General features: G+C 35.9%; 1 protein-coding gene across 1 annotated transcript in view; it reads right to left on the bottom strand.

The window, feature by feature from the left end:
* Positions 1-23,510, bottom strand: part of LOC131430331 (uncharacterized) — a 494,804-nt gene that overhangs the window by 331,655 nt on the left and 139,639 nt on the right. Inside the window, exon 3 of the mRNA XM_058595215.1 lies at positions 5,878-6,834. Coding sequence (XP_058451198.1) covers positions 5,878-5,907 — 30 coding nt within the window. The 5' untranslated portion in view covers positions 5,908-6,834. The remainder of the gene's footprint in view (positions 1-5,877; positions 6,835-23,510) is intronic.

Genomic DNA, 23,510 nt, shown 5'->3' with positions numbered 1-23,510 from the left:
TCGAGTTGTTTTTTTCACGAGTGGTAATAAAATTAACTCTTTCTGATCATGTCTTTCCCATCACTGCTCTAAGCACAATTTTCTCGGAGATGGCTGAAACGTTTTGAACAGACATCGACTCGTTTGAAAACTATTTTTGAGATGTAAATCTAGTTCGAACACGGAAGAGACAGCGATCCCAAAACAACTATAATATTAGTTGTTTTTCTGAATTCGTTTCGTTAAAATTTGGTACAATTAATCGATTGTTGTTTTAACTAAACTGTCATACTTGATTTATCGTGCTGGCAGTTTGGCAATGACACCCAGCAAAGACATTCATCACAAACGAGTAATAAAACGTCACAGTTGAGCAATGGCATACGCCCTAAGGGAGAAATGAAACGATTCAATGAGGTGTCACTCGTGCAACTGATCAATGACACAATCCCAGCAAAATTACCTATATGCATGAAAGCAAAAAATGTCTCAGTTGATTTAACAAATTATTCAGTTATTTGAACATGAGACTTCTATTGCAATACATATTTTTTACTGCTAGTCTTTTCTGGGGGCAGCTAATCGTTCACCGCTAAAATATTGACATTTAATCTAACTAGCTGCTTATAGCTTTATTACTAAACTAACAGATGATATAGAAATGCATTAAAAGATTAATATTCCCAAGAGGAAACTCACCTGAAAACTGGTCACAGGGCATTAAGAAACTTTTCCTCTACTTCCAGAATGGCTCACTGGAAGAGCTTTTCGATTACGTTTTCAGGAATGCTGTTGACAAGCCAATGCTACAGATGCACTTTCAAGAAAATACAAATACTATCACTTTACTTTAGCAGCGATTTTAAGACGTTAAGAGATTTTAATAACATTAACCTGAACCAAAAATGCATTACTATTCAGTATCTGGAAAACTTCTTATGTTATTCTGCATACTTTCACTGACATTGAACGGTCACCACGTAACTAACATAAATTACGTTCAATTGCCATTGAAAATTTTCAATTTGAAACGTTTCTGGTGAAGTGAAGAGAGTTTTTGTTTTGCGTTTTGCTATCTTCGTTCTCAGCCAAGTGACAGCATTCGAATACAGCAATTTCGTTTGCCTGAATAGTTATGACAAAATCAACTGGTATCTTAGTTAAATCAACAACATTGTAGTTGAAACAACTGGGGCGTGAAACAACAATTGCAATATTGTAGTTTTGTGATCTGCGGGTTCTTCGTGTAGTATTTTGCCGATCAGGTGACTTTTAATCAACGAATTGTGATAAAATCGGGTACAACAGTGTTAAGAAACTTACTTGTGGAAAATAATTGTTGAGAGAAAGGGTTTATTGGATTTGTATGAAACCTACAAAGTTCGTGTGATGACACAAAATTCTTTTCCGGACACATGTTGTGTGTGGTGATTTGGTAATATGGACTTCGGTTAGACGAACTTGTCGGTAAGTAAGTCGAAAAATGTTTGTAAATTTGAAATTCTGGAAAATATCGAAAAGTCCTTCTGAAATTATACTTGGTTTTGACTTGGGTGAAAATCGTGGAAAACTGGAAAACGGTTGTCTCAGTCTTATAATACAAACGAATTTTGTTTACTGTCCGACGTTTCGGCCTTTGGTGTAGCCCTTTTTCAAGGGAACTGGAAATTTTTTTTATTGTATTCCAAACCTATAGCATCTGGAAGGTTGTTAAACTATCACTCGATTCATCTAATGACAATGATAATAAATGTAGCCTTAAATCTAATAAAACGAATTACCGCTTTAACTACAAATAAATCAGCAGATCAACAAAAACATATCATTTACCAACATCTGAAGCAAAATGATTATCCATCATCACTTATAAACCGGCTAATCAACAATTTTCACACAAACCAGCTTCACAATAACACACAACCATCAAATACACCAAATAACACCAATACTACTTTACTCTACACAGCACTTTGCTGAGCTTTTCCACGATAACGTTACTTAATAACGTTGATAAGCTCATTGTTTTTTGTCAGCATGATGAAAGCTTCAGAATAGTCGTTAAATTAGTAGTTGTGACACTGTACATAAATTATGCAAACAAAATATTTGTTATGCAGTCAATAGTAAGAGTTGTTTTTAAATAACTTTTGATTCAGTATTTATGCAAATGACCAACGACGCAAATTGTAAAGAAGTGAAAATAAGTGATAATTAAACTTTTTAGCAATAAAAATACATCGAAAGACTTGTTCGCGACAACATCTGGACAATCGCCAACACAAGAAAAATTTAGTTGACTGATAATCGTATTTTTGTTTATTCGTGAAATCATTTTTTGGTGGTAGTACAAGCCTTTAGATCGAAGATGGCGTCGAAAGAAGAGCAAGCGCGATAAGCAATTGGTGCGGTCGCAATGAAAGATCGAATCTGAAAGTAAAAAAAACTTGCAAAAAGGCTAGGTTTCTCAGCAAGCACTGTCCATAACGTGCATACTACCGCATCGGTAAGGTAGGTCGTTCAAAGTGAAGGCATTTTCTGTGTGATAATAGACGACGAAACTTGTGTGCTGGAAGACTTTAAACAACTTCCCTGGATGTCTTTTTATACTGCCAAGCAACGGAACGGTATGGAGGAGCATTTCAGGATAAAGAAAAAGACATCGTTTCCAAAAAAATATTAGGTTTGGCAGGCAATATGAAGCTGTGGTTGAGCAAGTCAAAGCTTCATCACTACCGGAACGGTAAACAAGGCAATATACCGTGAAGAATGTCTAAATGAACGATTGTTACCATTCCTGCGCAGGCATGACGCTCCCCTACATTTCTGGTCTGATTTGGCATCTTGTCACAACGCCAAAGATGTTTTGGAATGGTATATATCAGTGATTTCTAAAGTGCTCCCTACAGCCCACCACTAGCTCATTGTTAGTTGGCAGTGAAATCCAAATTGTCAAAATGTTGGCAATGAGTCGCAAATAATGGGCTTCGTTACTTATAAAAAATCTATCTGAGAAAAACTAACAGCAAATGTATTTACGACAAGTGGAAAACTTTACAATAAATTCCTTTCGAAAATCAACCCAGGATTAAGTCAATCTATTAATGAAATAAGTGAATCATTCTATTCTAGTGATATTTAACAAATGGTTAAATAGTTCAAATCTTTTATCAAAAACTTAAATCATGTCTTTATTTCAAGCTCACTTTATACCGAATAGAGAAAAAAAATTCCTTCATGCTTTTTGTTAGCAAATGCGAATATTGGGGCCTTTCGTTTGATTACTTCGATCATACCTTGTATAGACTCCTCGTCAAAGAACGGCAGTTTACCTTAAACTGTACCTCACTGGCAACAGTCTGCTTCTTCTTCGTGACTTTGTGCTTGCCAATGCCACAAAATATTTCTATTTGGTGCAGCTATGGCGTCTTTGGACGGTTCATATTCTAGAACACTTATACTGCTTAAGAAACCGAAATTTTTGGTTGGTGATTGCGGTCGCGGCAACCGGACTTACTAGCTGTCGACAAACGATCTCCGAATACTTTTATTACAATAAAAGCATTAAATTTGGCCTCATTCAATAATTTCGTCTACTTTGGCGAGCGAGTAATATGAATTTTCGCAATACACAAGCAAAATTTTGACGGGACTCCTGCTTAGATGCCCTTTTCACAACTGAGACGTTAATATCACAATCAAACAGTAGACGTGATACTTGTTGAGGTAGAATGCGACATAGTGTATTCAATAAATTTTTACTCTGATTTCAATAAAGACAGCTAAAAAAATCAACGCGATCAATTTAATTAAGACAAAAACTTTTGAGCTTCGCACGTAAACGGTTGAACCTGCAGGAATACGGGAATATCTGGTCGGCGAGAATACTGCGCTCATACAGAAAGACTTATTTTCGAGATCGATATCCTTAATTGGATTCGGTAGTTCATTTCCAGGCATTATTTTAGCCTATAAAACATTGTTTCAAAAAATGTTATTGCGATCCCCGTTTCATATCCTGTCAAAGAAAGATTCAATGTAGCTTTTGCTACCTAACTGAGAAATCGCTTAATTAATACTGAGTGGGAAGATTGGTGAGTTTTTCCAACGATTATTGAATCAAATTATGTTTAGAACTGCGACAAGATATTTCAAATAATGCGTGAAAATAATTGTAAATATGAAATAGTTTTGCCAAAAGCGAAGCTAAAACCCACAACTCAACGGTTCGCATCAAAGGGTATGCAGAGGTGATGTTTGTACTCAGGTTTGCATACGAGTTTTAAATACAGTGTTCAAACTTGTACACTGCACTTGGGTACAAGCTTGAGTACGATTCAGTGTGTACAAGCTTTACCTGGGAAGGCGGTGTTTCAGTGAGAGCAAGGACTTTCGTGCGCGTGCTGCACCTTGAAGAGTACCGGTAACTCGTGACATTAATTCTTCAAACTATCAGGGCTCCGACCGATTGAGAAATTTTGAGCAGTAATGAAACTGCTGGAAAATTAAAGGAAAGCCAAAATCGGTTCAATACTTTAAGCAGAAGTGAACAATTTCTGACAAAAACAACGAAGAGAACCTTGTCCACTTCATTACGGCAGGAGCCAAGTGAAAGGTTCGAAAGATTGCAAAAGTGTTAAGGAATATACTTGTAAGAAATAATTGTTGAGAGAAAGGGTTTTTTGGATTTGCATGAAACCTACAAAGTTCGTGTGATGACACACTTTGAGTGTGTTTTAAGGAAAAAATTCTCTCGGGCTCGCAACTTGTATAGCGAATATTTGACGAAGTTTTTCTGTGTGATAATAGACGATGAAACTTATGTGCTGGAAGACTTTAATCAACTTCACTGGATATCTTTTTATGCTGCCATGCAACGAAACGGTGTGGAGGAGCATTTCAGGACGAATAAAAAGGCCTCGTTTCCCAAAAAAATATTAGGTTTGGCAGGCAATATGAAGCTGTGGTCGAGCAAGACAAAGCTTCGTCGCTGTAACTGAAATTAGTCTTATGATGACTAATAATGTACAATTAAATAAAAACAAATATTAATTTTTCGTTTCGTCTTAGACTCATCAGTGCAGTTTATGTTATGTAACTCTAAAAAAATTATTATCAAACGAACCAAATAAACTGGTCGTGTTTGATTTATTGTTGGATGCACTCGAACTGATTCAAAAAACAAAACGCTTTTGTTCCGTTCTTGCTAAGTGTTAGCAACTCTTTTCTAAAGATCTTTATTTAGTGTCATATGCTAAGAAAATGATTGAGAAAGGTTTGCTGCTTGGTATGCTAGGGAATCGTCACATCTGCAAAGGAAACACAAACGAACTTACGTAATCTGTTGAATTCCCCGGGGGGCGAAAAGAAAAACTTTCGAAGCACAAATCCATGTCGGGTCGAAACATTGATCGGCGCAGGGCAGCACACAACCGACCACGGATTGTCGCCGGAGCTTGTTCACAGCTGTTCTATGCTTTGCATTTTGCTACGTGGCGTTCATTTTTTTTTCAGGGTAAAACATGGATAGTCACTGGGCAAAAAAAAAGCTTATCTTTTTCCGCTGCCACAGTTCAGTGCAGTCGATGGTAGAACCAAACTGCACCAAATTGCATTAACGAAAGTGAATAACTAGCTCAGCAGGGATGGAAATTGAATACTATTTACTATAGTGAATAAATACGCAGCCCTCGAGATCATTACGGTAATGGAAGTGCTTCGGGGATTAGTGCTCGAAAGGGAGTAGAAGCAGCTTCGGCGGGTTGAGCAAATAGCTTCCTCGAGGAATTTGGCGTATAATTCGACAGTATTTTAAGCATTTTCGTTTGTTCAACTATAGATTTTGTTATTTTTTGTTAAAATCAATACTGCGGAGATTTTCTACACTATATCAAAGCTTACCTCATCATCATAGTTGTCTGCTTCCGTCATTGTGCTGTCGTTGCTGCTTACAAAGCGTTGCTGCTGCTGTTGGTAAACTGCAGAAAATCACGTGTCGCAATGCGAATCTGCGTTTATTGATTATTTTTTTTTCGCTGGCTGACTTACACACGCACACACACTTACACTAAAACCGAGCAGCCAGAAACAAATCAATCTGCTTGTCAAAAAAGCATCGCCTCCTATTTATTCACATTTTCTTCCCATCCCCTGGCATAATCACTCACGACCACCAATAAGCATAGATCTATTCGACCGAAGGAAAAAGGCACATCCTCCTTCTCCGAAATCAGACCACAATTAGCTACACTCGATCAAACGCGATGATGCCTCCCGCTTCCCCCTTTTGTGCTGCCGGTAGCCTGACTTGGCGATATCAATACACTATCTCTACCGTCCGTGCAGAGGATGTTTACGATCCCTCCGTCGTACTCTCAGGTTTGCCTCCTCCTCCTCCTCCTCCTTTGGCTCGACTCGACCAGTGCTCTCTTAATGTGTTTGGCTATTAATTTGGCATTGTTTGCATTTTCGCTGGTCACCGGGACTTCCTCGTGAGGTCGATACAAGACAGACACAAAAATCTGACACGCGTCTGCTGCTGGCGATGGAGCTCAGCGATCAGAAGGTTCGTTTGCTTTGCTTTTTTTGTTTTGTCGGTCTTCCCCACTGCCGATTTTACTACATCGTCATCAGTAGCACATTAACGCAAATTAAGCACTTTTTTGTTTCGTCAACCACGCAGTCGGCTGGTTCAGACACAGACAATTCACGCGACACTTTTCTTCCCCGGGCGTTCAGTGAGTGACCACAATTCGGTGACGGGTAGCACGTGCCAACAGCATTTTACGATGGTAGCAGGCTTTTCCGGCAGACACGATGACTTTGCTGAGTGAAGTTGTAAATGAGTTCGGGATTGCGCTGGAAATGAAGAGGAAACATAATGAAGATGTTAGCTTCGTTTTATATGGTATATCGTAATTATCAGTAGATTCTTTTGCAGGAAAAAATTCTCTTTCGAATACTTTGCCGCTGAAAATTCCATCGCCCGATGAGATGACTAGATTTCAGTAACAAGTTTCCTAGCCCAAAGTGGAAAGTTGTACCCAAAGTGAGAAGTTCTGACAGCACTTCTGTTACATGCAATAAAAATGTAAAAGAAAAAGATTTCAATTCGACACCTTTCGGATAAGCTTTCCTGGAACAGGGGGAACTTTTCCTATTGCGAAAAGTATTTGATTGCTTTGAGCATGTGAGAATAAATTACGGCTACGGATGGCGTCGATTTTTCTGCTAGAGTCAAAAGTTCTGTAATGTAATGTAAGTTGTTACAAGAAGAGAGTAAGTTAGTCTAACTGTGACTTTCTGTTTCGAACGAGTTTGCATCTGATCAGGTCTAACATTTGCTTGCTTGGTATTAGTATTCTAGTGGTTCGATTGACCATTCTATCGTCGAAATCGACTGCAAAATTTTAACAAAATAAACTGAAATTCAGAGATTGAAAAATCACAGATTGAATTTCGGATCCAATGGTCTTGGCCATCATCAATAATCATGCGTCTCCATCAAGCAATGGACATTTTATGGAGACTCTTGGTGAACAGAACAGGTATCGGAAGTCGTGCACGGATTAAATTTTTCTATCTTTAATGAGGCGCATGATTTTTCTCAATCGCTGTGCAAGTACAATCAAAACCAAACACTGATAGCAGACTTTCGTACCGGCACCGTGATACGAAATCTCGGTGTTGTACCTTTTCAATCCCTACCAACACATGTACGTACCAGTGTAGCTTATAATCCATCTCTGTTTACCACCTATTATTATACCGTTTTCGTTTTTAAACCTAGACGCGGGCAACTCTGACTCCGAGTAAAACGAACACGTGATACGCGCCCTCATGAAAAAAAGAAAAAATAAACAAACTCGCATGGACGCGTGGTGCGACCCAAGAAAATTTTCAGAGTGAAACTACGCGATTTGAGTCCGATCTAGAGCGACCTCAGGTTGCTAAAACAAACATATCAAACGTTGTTTGGGCGACACTGGGTCAGCTTTCGGGCTGCTCTGATCAATAAACGAAAACGGTATTAGATTTCCGAAAGTTAGAAAACCCATAATTCCCAGCGATTGTTGCACCCAAGCTCATATAAATTGACTAAAATTATCAGTGCATAATTTAATTTCAACCGTTTGAATGCATCATATTTCAATACTCATATTAGAAGATTTATCAATTTCGCTAATTTACTCGCCCCTCCGTGCATTTTTGCTGATCACATAGGAAATGATTTCCTACATCAATCATTTCCGATCGAATCAGTAGTGATTTTTGTAGAATTTAGATCTTTACTGATCTCGACTTGGCATGATCATGATCATACAAAAATCAAAATCACTCAGAGATCAGATCAGTTGTGATTTCAAAACGATGATTTTTGTCTTGGCTAAGATGAAATAAGTAGTGATCAGTGATCTTAAGATTAGCAGTGATCGTACATTACAATTGATTTTTTATTTTCGGTGATTTCCTCAGCCAGTTTATTGTAGTCAAGTAAATCACAGCTCTGAGTTATTACGGCTGACAGCAAACTTGCCGACATTGCAGTGTCATGAATGTGTCTACACAAGGATAAACTTCCAGTAAGCCCCCTGCTTTAGAAACTCTGTCGATAGCAACACCGACGACACAGTTACGCCAATGCATTTTCCATTTTCGCTACTCGAGCAGAGTGTGCGATCAAATTTTGATGTTGTGATGTTCGCATTTATCGATTACTTAGTTTGCTGTTGTTTTGGTCGTTTTAAGTGGCAAAAAATCAAAATCGAAAGCAAAAAGATGTTCTGATGTTATCAAACAGAAAACTATTTTTGCTTACAGCGAAAGCAAACTGAAATCTAAATAAGATATAGATTGTTTCTTGTTGATAGCAAAATTAGTTCTCAATTTAATATTATTATCACACAACGAAAACAAAACTGGAATGCATAATCAGTTATTGATTTGATTTAAAAAGACATTGCTGAAAACAAACAAGTCGCGAGCATAAGCTAAAAATAGATTGGGCAAAAGATCCGGGATAGTATACCTTTAGGCGATATTACTTGAACAATAAATTCCCTTCTTAATCCACCTAGTGGTGTGATAATGCCTTTCTCTTCTTTCATAACAGTCTCATGAATATATATTTCTTTTATTAATTTTTATTACTATTTTTATTACTTTTGTTATATTTTATTACTATTACTATATTACTATATTTTTTACTTTTATTAAATATGTTCGGATACTAATGTTGACACCAATTGATTCAGGTTGATTCGAGTAGTTCACAAAAGCATGCTTCAGTGTTTATGTCACACAGTCAGCATCATTTTTCCAAATTTGCTTGACATTTGCGTTGCCTATTTGTATGAGAAAAGTGATGCTAATCTAAAAAAACCCTTCTCAGTCCACTTAGTGGAATTTTCATATATCTTGAAAAATCACCATAGGGGGAAGTACATGAAATTTTCGAAATCGAAAAAAAAATTTGATGCCAAAAGGCTTAGAATTGCATGAAACGTCGAGATTAAATGTCATCTCGAAAAAAATTTTTTTGAAAAAATCGACTTTTTGGGAAAAAATAAAATAAATAAATAAATAAATAAAGTCCCAGAAAGTTGATTTAAAAAAAAAAAATTTTTTTTGAGGTGACACTAAATTTCGATGTTTCACGTAGTTTTAAGAGTTTCGGAATCAAAAAAATGTTTCGATTTTGGAAATTTCATGTACTCCCCCTATGGTGCTTTTTTCAAGATCGAAAATTGTCAAATCTTTACCACCGGGCAGCACCCCTTACGCTTGTCCGATTTAGCTCAAATTTTGCATGAAGGTTTTTTCCGAGGTGCTTAAACTTTTGAGCACCCTTGTATAGATATAAGAGCGGTAAAAATCAACGTGTTTTGTCGGTTACGTCACATATACTTAAGGTCATCGTCCAAGCAAATATAGTGACAATCTACATAGGTGAAATTTTCAAATAATCAGCAACACTGAAGGCAGAAAATCATTTCACCATGGATACTGTTTATTATGACGAAAAAATGAATCATGCTTGGAGACTAAAGAAAATATTTGTATGTTTATGGATCACTATATTAATTTTAAATCTTTTCATTGTAGGATTCACAAGACACGATGGAACAAATACAAATATTTATCTGATTTATATAGGAAATTAAAAGTTCATCTGCGGTCAAGGAGAAATGCCTTTACTCATGTCTAGCTATGTTACAAAAATGAATTATACTTTAGTGTATACACCAAAACAAAACTTTCAAACAATTAAATCACGATCGTAGAGACAGATAACAGATACCAATAATCATGTATCGAACATCCGGACTCAAGTGACCAGTGTGGAATCGTAAGATAATTCGCACGACCCCTTAAATCATCATCTAATCTCTAGATGGTCTTGACATTATCGTAATATTCACCAGTTTATGACGCTCCTAAATCGAATACAAATAACTTTTTTTAAATCTGGTTTGATACCTAGCCGTGATCAACAAATGATTCTCTAAAAATTAGTATGCAATAAGAAACATACAACCAAAACTTTTTTATGGGGGCACCCAAGGATAATTTCGAAAATAACACCGTGACTCATCTGCACATTTTTAAGCTTATCATACTTATGAATTCGCAAACACGTTTGGTTATCAGCTTAACCATACCAACAATTCGTGATACCAATCTAGATGATATCGTGAAATTGTGCACTAGCCTTAGAGAGAAATGGCAAAAAAAGCCCTGCATACAACTATTTAAAATGTACATTCATTCTAACTATCTGAATTGTTTCATTATGCGCCTGTACAATGCAGACTTAACCTTTTTCCGAATCCAGAAAAGAATTTATTTGTTTGAATTAAAATTCGGATTCGAGGAAACTTTGATGGTATCTTTTTATTTATTATGGAACCATAAATAAGCAAATATAACCATAGCAACATTAATTGAAGTTGCCAGAAAGGAATATTTATGGTGACTTGGCATTGTCAAGGGTTAGTACACGGAGAACCCGCAGATCACAAAATTACAATATTGCAGTTGTTGTTTCACGCCCTGGTTGATTCAACTAAAATGTTGTTGATTTAACTAACATATCTGTTGATTTTGACATAACCATTCAGGTAACCGAAATTGTTGTATTCAAATGCTGTCACTAGGCGGAGAACGAAGACAGCAAAAGGCAGAACAAAAAACCTCTTCATTTCACCAGAAGCGTTTCATATTGAAAATTTTCAATGGTAAATGAACGTCATGTATGTTAGTTACGTAGTGGTCGTTTTATGTAAGTGAAAGTATGCAGAAGAATATAACAGTTAATTGTAAAACAAGTTTTCCATGTGTTAAATAGATATTCCTACAGTATAAATGTTTTTATTTCATCTGAGAGTAATGTATTCTAGGACAGTTCATGTCAATGTTATTAAAACCGCTTAACGCTTAAAAATTTGCTGCTGAAGTGAAGTGGTACTATTTGTATTTTCTTGAAAGTGTATCTGTAGCATTAGGTTTACCAGCGAGCCATTCTGCAAGTGAAGGAAAAATTTCCTAATTCCCTGTGACCATTTTTCTGGTGAGTTCCCTTTTGAGAATTGTAGTCTTTTGGTTCATTTCCATATCCTTTGTGAGTTGAGTGATAAAGATAAAAGCAGTTAATTAGGTAAAATTTCGTTGTTCAAGCAGTGAACGATTAGCTGCCCCCGAAGAGGCTAACAGTAAAAAATATTTATTGCAATTGGCGTTCAAATAACTGAATAATTGGTTGAAACAACTGAGACATTTTTTTGCTTTCATGCATACAAGTAACTTTGTTGGGATTGTGTCTTTGCTCAATTGCACGAGTGACATCTCATTAAAACGTTTCATTGTTCGCTCAGGGTGTTTGGCATTGCTCAACTGAAACGTTTCATTACTTGTTGGGTGTCGTTGCTAAGCTGCCAGCACGATAAATCAAAAATGACAGATTATGCTTATGACAGACATGTGATATCGGAATCACTGTACTCTATGAAATCACTTGTCTGTCACCCTAAATCACGGTGGTATCACGCGAGCATCATGATACAACGGTGGTTTCCGTACTACGGTCATTTTTCGTTGTACTGTGCCAAATCACATCACTGTTTACTGCTACCAGCGCCATTGGCGAGCGATGGTGAACTCATGAAACAATATTTCCTTCTGAGCATCAAATAATAAACAACCATCGTTTTATTTTGAAAAAAATCTGGGTAAAATGCTAACAAGCAGCATAAAACTTATATGCTTTATCAACGTTGTAGCATATTTTCAAGAAGCAATCAAACCAAGAAGTTTTGAAATACAAATAAGGAAAACGAACATATTTTGAATGTACATGGGGTGACAATAAACGATAAATATCCTTTACATAAATAAACCAATTGTGTTAGCATTCTGTTTATTGATAACCAATAAAAATTCCATTTATCATATTGGTTCCTTATATTCATTTCTAGAAACTCTAAATTTTCTAATTAGTTTGTCTTATATCATCAGGCTGCCGTTTGATAAAAAAGAAAACTTTTGTTTAAAGTGTTTAGAAAGAGTCTTACTTTGGGTATGAATAGAAAACCGAAAATCATGTCTTTCAGTGTGGGTAAATTGAAGCAGAACACGTACCAAGTAACATATTCAATTCAATAAATACTTGTAGTAGTTTTCAGTGTTACTTCATAAACCTAGCATAACAACTTTAAGCTCCTCAAGATTCTAATAAAACCCTTATGAGATTATATTTCAGCCTAATAGATTATTTTTCATAAGATTTATGAAGCAGAATGAAGTATCAAACCTATATTAAATCTATTTCGGAATCATTTAAAATTCAAGAAGGTTTTAAAATCAGCTTTATGAAAAACATAATCCTTTTCATGAAGATTTCGTAATAAATAATCTGTTACGTTGATGGCATTTTCCAGGAATATGTGTGTGACATGCCGTTTTTGATGGTTGCATACTAAAAATATCTTAGATTTATTTACTATTTTGAGACTCAATGTTAAAATTTTATGCGCTCTTATTTTTATCGTGAATATGCGGGTGAAAAAGGAACCTTGAAATCATGCAGATTTTGCAAAAGTCGGCATGATTTACAAACAAAGTTTGGTGATTCATCACCTTTTTGGTAGAAATCAGCTTCGTTGCATAAAAAATAACGCCAGTGTTCCGAAAAATTTGATGTCAGTGAATGTTCAGGAGAACATCAAAATTATGGACATTAAATTTTACCTAATGCAAATTACATTTAAATAATGATAGAAAAAATCCTGTATCTCAGGACAAACGTGTCATAAATGTACTTTAAAACCATACAATTTGATATGAATGAAACTGTCATCCGATGAACACAAAACTAGTTTAATAATTCAGAGAGGCATTGATTATATCTGTGATAAATCAGTTACTAAGAATACACTTAAAACCGCAATTTTTTTATGTTTCTATATTATTGATCATCGGAGCCGGGAAATCAAGCTACGTTTTGAGTTGTTTCGTTTCACTGTATATTCTTTCTGTGCGCAAAAAATGTCTGTCACTTCATCGTTGTACGCGTACAGCGTTGTACAGAAATCATTGTACGGAAATCACATGTCTGTCAACGGTATTAGTTAAAACAACAGTCGATTAGTTGTACCAAATTTTAACCAATCAAAATCAGAAAAACAACTAATATTTTAGTTGTTTTGCTATCGCTGGCTTTTCCGTGTACTAATTAAAACCCTATATATAAAATCTCGCCAGTCGTATAAACATTGAACAATAAACACGAAAATAAAGGATGTAAAAATTTAAAGTTTTTTCGTTTTTTAATTTTATTATTTACATTTTATTATAACAACCCAAGACATTCGCATTAGTCTAATAAACTTTCTAGATAAATCCTTAATTTTTTAACTTTCGAAGTATTACCCCTACACGCTTTCAAACAATTATTAGTCCTCTAACTCCCATCCTAACTATCCAGCAAAGTATCGTACATATCTATGTTAGTAGACGAACTGGATATCGTACATATCTAACGTCTAAAAGTTATAAATTCCGACATTGACTATTTGAAATTTGTACAACTTATCGTCAGCATCGAAAATAGGGATGAAATCAAGATTTTGAAGTCTTTCAAGCCATTTCCCAATGCTAATTCTTGATATTTGCATCCGATAAGACGGAGGCACAGTTAGACACGGTCCACGGAGATAATTGTTAATACACACATATCGGCCAACAAAAATGTGAACGCTACATTGCTTTATTTGGCCTGTTTATAACCTGCCTTTGTGATATAATAAATCATCTGCAATCATCAAAATCAAACGAACGATTCCGCAAATTTATCAAACTGTTTGTTTATTTGTATTAGAACTCCTAGGCAACTAGTTCGTAGCAACTGAACAGTGTTGCTCCAAAACATTATTTTCATCATTAGCGAGGGATCGCTCAATTTTTGGTAACTGATAGTAAATCGTCAATGGACATTTTTCAAGTCGGTTTTTCTTCAGAGTGCCTGGTCGTGTCGTCGGTAATAGTATGCAGTGGTACACAATTATGCGCACAATGAATTTTCCGTAGTACTCGAATACTCGAACTTTCCATAATACTCGGAATACTCGATGATAACTTCGTTTGGGTCGAAAAGCTGTTATGAAACCAAAAAAAGCGTGAACGAGATATCGATAGTTTTTTAAGACCATAGCAACATTTTGCCAGGGGGGGAGGGGGGTGGTGAATGCAGCAAGTGCCTTTGAAAAGGGAAGTGTAATGTTTCTAGCGGTATAACTCCGAAACTACTGAACGGATTGCTATCAAATTCAGCACAGATACTTCTTGCTCTTAATACCATACAAAGTTTTTGTAAAAACATTTCTCTTATTTGTCGTCAAACGAGGGAAACCGGAGAATATAGACAAGGAGAAAAGAGTCTGGAAAATCACTTTTTAGCCCCCCTCCCCTCTTTTTGACGAGCACAGATACTTTTTACACTACTCAGAGGGTATAGAGCTTGCAAGTTTACTAACATAAGGGAAGTTCAATATTAAATTCATTCGACGAGAAACGATACTTCTTGATTAATACAGATACTACCTTCACATCAAAGTAGATTAAAGGGTTATTTCAAGGAAGGAGTGTAGCAAGAGCCCCAAAAATGGGATCCGATTTTACGAAAAAATGGTACTTGTAGACCAGTACTGCATATTTCTAGCGACTAAATTACAAACATTTGACCCTTTTGGTACAAAGAAGAAAAAACTAAAAAACTATCATTCATTAGTTAATTTCCTCAGATTCTATAAGGTAGTTTTGTATCACTGAATTTAGTCATTTCCGTTCATTTACAACTATTCTTCAGTACCAAAATAAAGTTAAAAAATAAATTTTTCAACAAATTTAGATATAATATTGATATTTACATATCAAGGTTTGTTACAATTTTGTTATCACCTAGGTTAAATTGAGTTAAAATTTTTGTTATTTTAACTATTAACGAGGCCAAGATTATGACTAATTTAGATAGAAAAAACGAAACAACCCCAGATACCATTTTGTTCTCCCTTGTTGATCGGGAAAGGAACAAATCAATGGATTTTTTTGCTTTCAGGAAATCTGTTTATCGCTCTTTGGTATGTTCAAGTGTACATCCACCATCTAAAAGATCCTTCACATGCTCATGAAAAATAATTGTTACGGTCGTCACTGAATGACAGTTCAGTATTTTAAATGGTTGTAGAGTTGCACTTTTATATAAATATATGATAATGAATACGGCATTATCTGACCGGGTTTTTGTAACACTGTAATACAAATATGAAACTTAATCCAAGTAGTTCTTCCGGAAAAATTAATAAGAAATTAATTTGTCAAAAACTAATTATACAATAAATTTTTACCAATTCCATCATGTTTTGGAATCGTTGGATGTTGGCACCCGAGACGGTCGTCTCAGCCTCACTACGGCTCTGGTTTCCAGTTCGATGCCTTCTGAAAGACGATAAGATAAACCACTGAAGTCTACAGTCTGGTGACTCTACATTCTCCTCAGCCATTAGAATCGTTAGGACGGATTGATATTGCATTCCTGTACAACGTCGGGGTATCTGATCTTTGATATTTGATGGCTTTAATTTTAACTTAAGCTAAAATTATCGATAGACTTGTTTGTCTTTTCTTTTATTTGAACAGACAAATCACTTCGCTGCCTAATTCCCGTTTCACGACATGTACTAGGTACGGAAACGAGTCACGACGAGTAACATAAAACCAAGAAGAAAAAAAACCTCACGAGACTCAGCTGGTTTTCCGGAAACCACCATAATATGACACAGTTTATTGACACAATTCAGCCCACGATTTGTTCCCGACTGTCCGAGTTAGTGTGGTTCGTCGGTTGATGGGTGACTTACGGATTCGCCGTCGTTGGCAAGAAAACAATTTCGAGTACGGCCTCGCCACCAAACCCTGTCACCTGTCACCAAACCGTTTCCACCCGAGTTTGTCCTCCCGAGAGGATCACCGGCATTGCTTCCGAGGTTTTATGTTTTGACACCAGGAAGCAATCAGGTTAAAAGTAGACAATTTTACGCGTCAGAACATTAAGCTGAGAAAATGTTGCACATCGAGCAGAATTGAGACACGGACATGGAAGGATGTCACCCGCAAACGGATGCCATCGGCTTTATGTCGGCCTTCATGTTTTTTTTCGCCCTCCATCGGAACCGGCGTTCGACTGTGTTTGTTTTTCTCTCTCTCTCTCTGTCTCTTCCTGGTAACCGAATTGAGCGGTAATAAAGTTTAATCCGGGTGGGATGGTTTTTTTTGTTTCAGTCTACTTCGACGTTCGGAGAGGTCCACGTGTTACAATAAATTTGAATACATTTCAAAGCGAAACAGATCGATCCAAATGGATATGGGTATGAAATATTACATTGTATGTGTATGTGTGCGTTCGACGTTGACGTTGTCTGGGTTGAGCAGTTTCCTCATTCGATTGATTTATGAAACATAAAGTTGTCAGTAAAAGTTTCGCCAAAGAAATGTGTTTCCGAGGGGTTAATCTGCACTCTGATAAATGATTCACATTGATAAGTAAAACATATGACTTTAGGATGGTAAACAATGTTAGACATTTGGAAGATGCCTAATTTCCATAACCATGTTTTTCCTATCGGGCCAGTGTCATGCAAGATCTTAGATGTGCTAACGAAAGATTTCCAAACTGGGCAAAAAGGGGCACCAAAAAAAATAATTTTCAAAACCACATCCATATCAAGCCATATTCAACTTTGAAAGCGGAGCTCTGATTGCAGTTTCATATGATACCAGTCAATTTTCCTTTAGAAATGTCTGGTTGGAGACATTGGAGAACTATTTTATGAATAATGTACAGAGAAAGAAGTTGTTTAGGGCGTAGCTTTTTATATGAGGTCACTCATTAAGTAGATGCAAATTAGAACTCTATCACTGGGAAAAATTTTAGAGGCACAGGAGGTTATGTTCTGTTTTTGAACAGATAGTGTTTCCGAATGTTAACAAGAAACAGAATTCGATCCTCATCTAACAAGGAATACAGGATAAAAAAATGACTTGCGAATACAACTATGAAATTTTGAAAAACTTAGGAAAATCTTTTCTGTAATAGCCGGGAATCGAACTCGTAGCTTTCTCCGGGTGCGTGTCTTGTCGTCGTTTGAGTCGTATCATTCATTTCAACCGACGACACGACCTGCCACTCGCCTATAAAAACTGTATCATAAATTTAAGTACCCCTCAGTAACTGGTAATGTCAAAACGAAATTGCCTGGAAAACTATTGAAACTGGCAACAAAGGACGAAATCTGTTGATTTTGTCTAATAGTTACCAGAACCTTGGTTACGTGTTGTTTATTTACAAAATATAATTTGTCCTTAAAGAAATCGAACACGATTTGTGCGAACCAGAAGAACAACGGTTGGTTGTCTATTACGGATGCCGAAATACTGATTAATTCGCCCAGTAAACCCCGAAATAGCAAGAAGAATTTACAGCATCAAGATAAATATAAAAATTATATTTCCGCAGGTACTAGCATTGAATCATAATATTGCTAAGACACTTCTCCTATTTTCCTTTCCGTTGTAGATCAAATACTTCGATTTGAACAGTTGGTTTAATCACCAAGAAAATTTTAAATGCTGGAAAGGAGTTTTCAAAGCATTTGGATAACGTGACTGTGTAGAAGCGAACGGAGCAGATTTCACACGATGATTAAGGGCGTGAAATCGCTCCCATATATTTCGAAAACAGTTCTTAGAAAGCATTTATTGTTAGTTGTTTGAAAACCGAAACCGATTTTTCTTGTAAAAACAATATTTCATATGAAGGATTATAGTTCTATCGCTAGATTTTCATTCAACAGTGAGGTTAGGCCGAAAGAGTACATTTTATCACTATCGTAAAACAAAAAAAAATTGAATCTCTAGAGTCACCCGAAGAACATATCTTCACTATACTAAGAATTAAGCAGATAGTCGTAGTGTTCATTCCGTGATGGATAGCAATCGTATATAATCAGATAAAGAAGAGCATCTAGCGTTCTATCGAACTAGCACAACAGCACTACTCCATGCCGGAACGGGAGTGCCTACGTTTGCCAGCTCGTCGGAAGATATTTCAGGAATCGATCGAAACCGTCAGGAACGATTTTAAGACGAAGATCGAAGCGACGGTACATTTCAATCTTCATTTTCTTGTTTAATTTTTGTATCCAGCTCTTTATGCCACTGTTTCCCGTTTATAAAAGACCCGTTTTCCCGCAGTAGTCCTAGATGTCAAATGTTTTTGTCTTTGCACAATATTACAGTTCGTTGTCCGTGAGAATGTGAAAATCATTCCCGCATTAGTTGTCGTACTGTATCTTTATGGATACTATAGGGTTCTATCTTTCAAAATGAGTCTTGATTCCTGAGTTTCTGCGGCTTTGGTTATTCGAGCATAGTTCAAAGTTTACCCAATTCGTTTATCATTCATTTTACCCCGGCTTTAACCATTTTGGTCGTTCACCGGGGAATGGCAGTATGCATTTTAAGCTTAGTTCCAGCGCGGGATGAAAAATTTTATGTCTGGGTACATCTCACGATACGTGGACGATACAGAACATCCTGGCCCTTATTACCGGTATCACTTCCACTTTCACATTCACTTCACGTACATGTCACTTTACTTGATTTTACCTATTACCGGTATCACGCATAGTGAAGTGATCACTGTGGTGGAAAAAACTAATTTTTTCAACAAAATGTTGGTGGTGTGATGTTCATAATGGCATTTAGTTCATTCAAGTAATTATTTTTGTCTCTGAAGCGAATTCCGTAATAAGGACCTACATTCACTTCACTTGATTCCCACCGTGAAGTGATACTCATAATAAGGGTCACAGTCACTTCACTTGGTTTTCACCGAAATAGTGACACCGGTAATAAGGGTCAATAAGTTAGCTTGATTATTCCACGCAGGATTTTACTTAGCAATTTTACGATATTGGTACGAAATGCGAAGCGGTATTTTATTTTTAATTTGAGTTGCAAGGAAGTTTCCTGGGTAACGAGTTCGTGGCAACCAAAAAAGCGTTGCTGGAAATAATTTTCCCATCATTAACTAGGGGTCTTTCATAATTGTAGTAACTGGAGTGGAATCACTTTTCGTTTGGTTTTTTGTTCGGAATGTCTGGTCGACGACACGACCTGCCACTCGTCTATTAAAACTGTATCACAAATTTAACTACCCCTCAGTAACTCGAAATCGTTCGAAAAATATATGTAACTGGCCACCAAGACTAAACAACTGTTGTTTTCGAATGACAGTTACCTTCGCCGTGACTACCGGTTTAGGTAATAAAAACAAATAAATTTCGTCTAAATTTGGTGAATACAATTTGTGAGAAAAAACACGGTTTTATCTGTATGTCAACCGATAAAATGAGAAGATTGTGTAAATATCGATCTGCACATAATTTTTATTGTCATTTGGAATTCTTTTAATACACACATTCACAACGTGCCTGTATTTCGATCGAATCAAAAATTTTCATTTAGTCTTTCGATCAAGTTCGAGTATTTCATATAAAAACAACACTCGATCGAAATATATGAATTGTACCTCACATTCGATCGAAGTGCAGAATCGGAGTAAATGTATGTACAGGGTGATTTTTTAAGAGCTTGAGAACTTTTTTAAACAATAAAACGCATAAAATTTGCAAAATCTCATCGGTTCTTTATTTTAAACGTTAGATTGGTACATGACATTTACTTTTTGAAGATAATTTCATTTAAATGTTGACCGCGGCTGCGTCTTAGGTGGTCCATTCGGAAAGTCCGCTTTTTTATCGACAAATTTTGTTCAGCGATGAGGCTCATTTCTGGTTGAATGGCTACGTAAATAAGCAAAATTGCCGCATTTGGAGTGAAGAGCAACCAGAAGCCGTTCAAGAACTGCCCATGCATCCCGAAAAATGCACTGTTTGGTGTGGTTTGTACGCTGGTGGAATCATTGGACCGTATTTTTTCAAAGATGCTGTTGGACGCAACGTTACAGTGAATGGCGATCGCTATCGTTCGATGCTAACAAACTTTTTGTTGCCAAAAATGGAAGAACTGAACTTGGTTGACATGTGGTTTCAACAAGATGGCGCTACATGCCACACAGCACGCGATTCTATGGCCATTTTGAGGGAAAACTTCGGAGAACAATTCATCTCAAGAAATGGACCGGTAAGTTGGCCACCAAGATCATGCGATTTGACGCCTTTAGACTATTTTTTGTGGGGCTACGTCAAGTCTAAAATCTACAGAAATAAGCCAGTAACTATTCCAGCTTTGTAAGACAACATTTCCGAAGAAATTCGGGCTATTCCGGCCGAAATGCTCGAAAAAGTTGCCCAAAATTGGACTTTCCGAATGGACCACCTAAGACGCAGCCGCGGTCAACATTTAAATGAAATTATCTTCAAAAAGTAAATGTCATGTACCAATCTAACGTTTAAAATAAAGAACCGATGAGATTTTGCAAATTTTATGCGTTTTATTGTTTAAAAAAGTTCTCAAGCTCTTAAAAAATCACCCTGTATTTAAAAATTCCATATTGCGTGAAAAATTATTGGCAGGTCGTTATTGTATGTCTGGTAATCATCTCCCGTTTATCAAAGAACCCTACCAGAAAATTTATTGTTGAGGAGTTTGTGTTCATATCTCAATTACTGCACATATTTGTTGGTTTTATCATGAACAATTCTGTATGAAACATTTATAATATTACCAGTAATAATAGTATTTAATTTAATTTCTTAATTTTTATCATTAATCTCTTTCATCCAATATTATTTAAATGTAATATCATGTTATCAAAAGAAAAGTTCTCGTATTTCGGTCTCATATGAAAAATCGGTATTACTCGGATATCCATTTCGAACGGATATGCTTTAAAGCTTACTAAAAGAAATTACGCAAAGCACGTAATTTGAATTACTTTAAAATCCGAGATTTTATCAGAAGTTGTCTAGATAGTTTTAAAAAGAAATTATGCGTTTGAATAATGTTGATGTTTGATGCTTTTACCTACGGGTAATTGAAGTACCGGATTCTGTTTTCTTCTGTTAGAACAGTATGCAAATACACCATACAATTGATCTCTTTTCGTATGGAAACTTGGATCGTGGCTTGGAAATCTGAAAGATGTTCTAGTGTTAAATTGTCGGTAACTGCAAAAAATTTCATTTACATAGCATATGTTATCAATCCAATGGATGTAAGGCTTGTCCCCAAAGGATCCGTTTATGGAATATCACTGACGCTATAGTCTTCTATAGGATCGAAACTACTAATTTGTTGAGGTATCCGGCTGGATGACGATCCCTACCGAATTTGAACCATCTTCCGCAATCGAGGAAACAGTCAGTTGAATTTGAATGATTTATGTTAAAGAAGAAAATTGAACATTTCTTCTCGTTACTTGTTTATGTTTATTTGAACTTGTGAAGTACCTTGGTACACTGAAAGAAAACGCCAGCCGCATTTTGAATAAAATTTAATTCAATGCGATAAATAACTGAGAATTCCGCCTATTGAATAATAGAACAATCTGCATGATCATATGATCAATATTCAGTGAGTTTTACTTCTTATATGTGTGTTTACCATTCATATACTATATGACCGACGACACGACCTGCCACTCGCTGTTAAAACTGTATCGTAAATTTAACTACCCCTCAGTAACTCGTAATGTCAAAATGAAATCCTTAGGAATATATTTGCAACTGGCAACCCAGGTTGATAAACTGTTGTTTTTAGAAAACGGTCACCTTGGTTACGTTTGTTGTTCAACTGAAAAATGTAAATAGAACAAAACGAACCAATATGTAATAAGTATTTCGCAACGGTTCCAACGATTTTTTAAAGGCTTCAAAATTATGTGCAATTGCTGATCATTTTTATTATGAATTAAGACGTATTTATTTATTTAGGTTTTGCCCCCAGATGTTGCTGAGATTGTCGCTGACTCTAATACAAATGCTGGAGAATCTAAGTGAGTGATAAACCAGTGAACGGCCTTTAAGATAGAAAAATCAACACAAGGAGATTCGTACCACTGGCAAATTTTGATTGAACAGAAAATGTATATAAAAAAATGTTGATGCCTTCCGAAATCAACCATTGAGAACCCGAAATGAATAAATTTGATCTGTATCGAACGAGGAAAACAGATTTTAAAAATGACATATGAATGCAACTATGTGATGAAACAAGGGAAAAACAAATCATCATAATTGATACTGTCGAATATGGTTAACGATTTGACAAAATATTAAAATCTCGTACGAGAAAAATAAGAGGAAAAACAAAAACGATTAAGGCGACTTAGGTAAACTTCACTATGATAGATTCTTAGTGAAGAAGTATTGTTGATATAATAAGGTCTTTCTTAAGTCATATATATATATATATATATATATATATATAGTTATATATATATATATATATATATATATATATATATATATATATATATATATATATATATATATATATATATATATATATATATATATATATATATATATATTTCTACAAATTAATATCATACTCCTTCTTGTATTCGTATAATAACTTCACAACGGTATAGAAGTTTCGTGAGTCATACTTAAGAAAATCCATCCGTGTTTTAACACATTTACATTTAGAGCATTCAGGAACAGGATGTCAAGCGAAATATCCTATCGATGGCGATTGCTGCAATTATTATTTTTTCATTGATAAAGAAATGAAACGGGCATTGTACCGCGGTCACTCAAACCATGGTAGGATGGGAATTTACCTTATGGACAGATAAAATTTTGGTTGATCTACTGGTCATATTCCTGGGCTGTTCTACCCACACTTTTCTCATATCTCACCAGGAAACAATTAGTCGGTAACTTTGTCAAGTTTTCGAATAGATTGGTAGTAAAGATCGCAATCATATTTTATGTAGAGCTCCATAGTCAAACCTG

The sequence above is a fragment of the Malaya genurostris genome, chromosome 2, assembly GCF_030247185.1.
Source record: "Malaya genurostris strain Urasoe2022 chromosome 2, Malgen_1.1, whole genome shotgun sequence".
Classification (NCBI taxonomy): Eukaryota; Metazoa; Arthropoda; class Insecta; order Diptera; family Culicidae; genus Malaya; species Malaya genurostris.
Note: the sequence above shows the minus strand (reverse complement) of the source record. Positions and strands in the feature narration are given on the sequence as shown.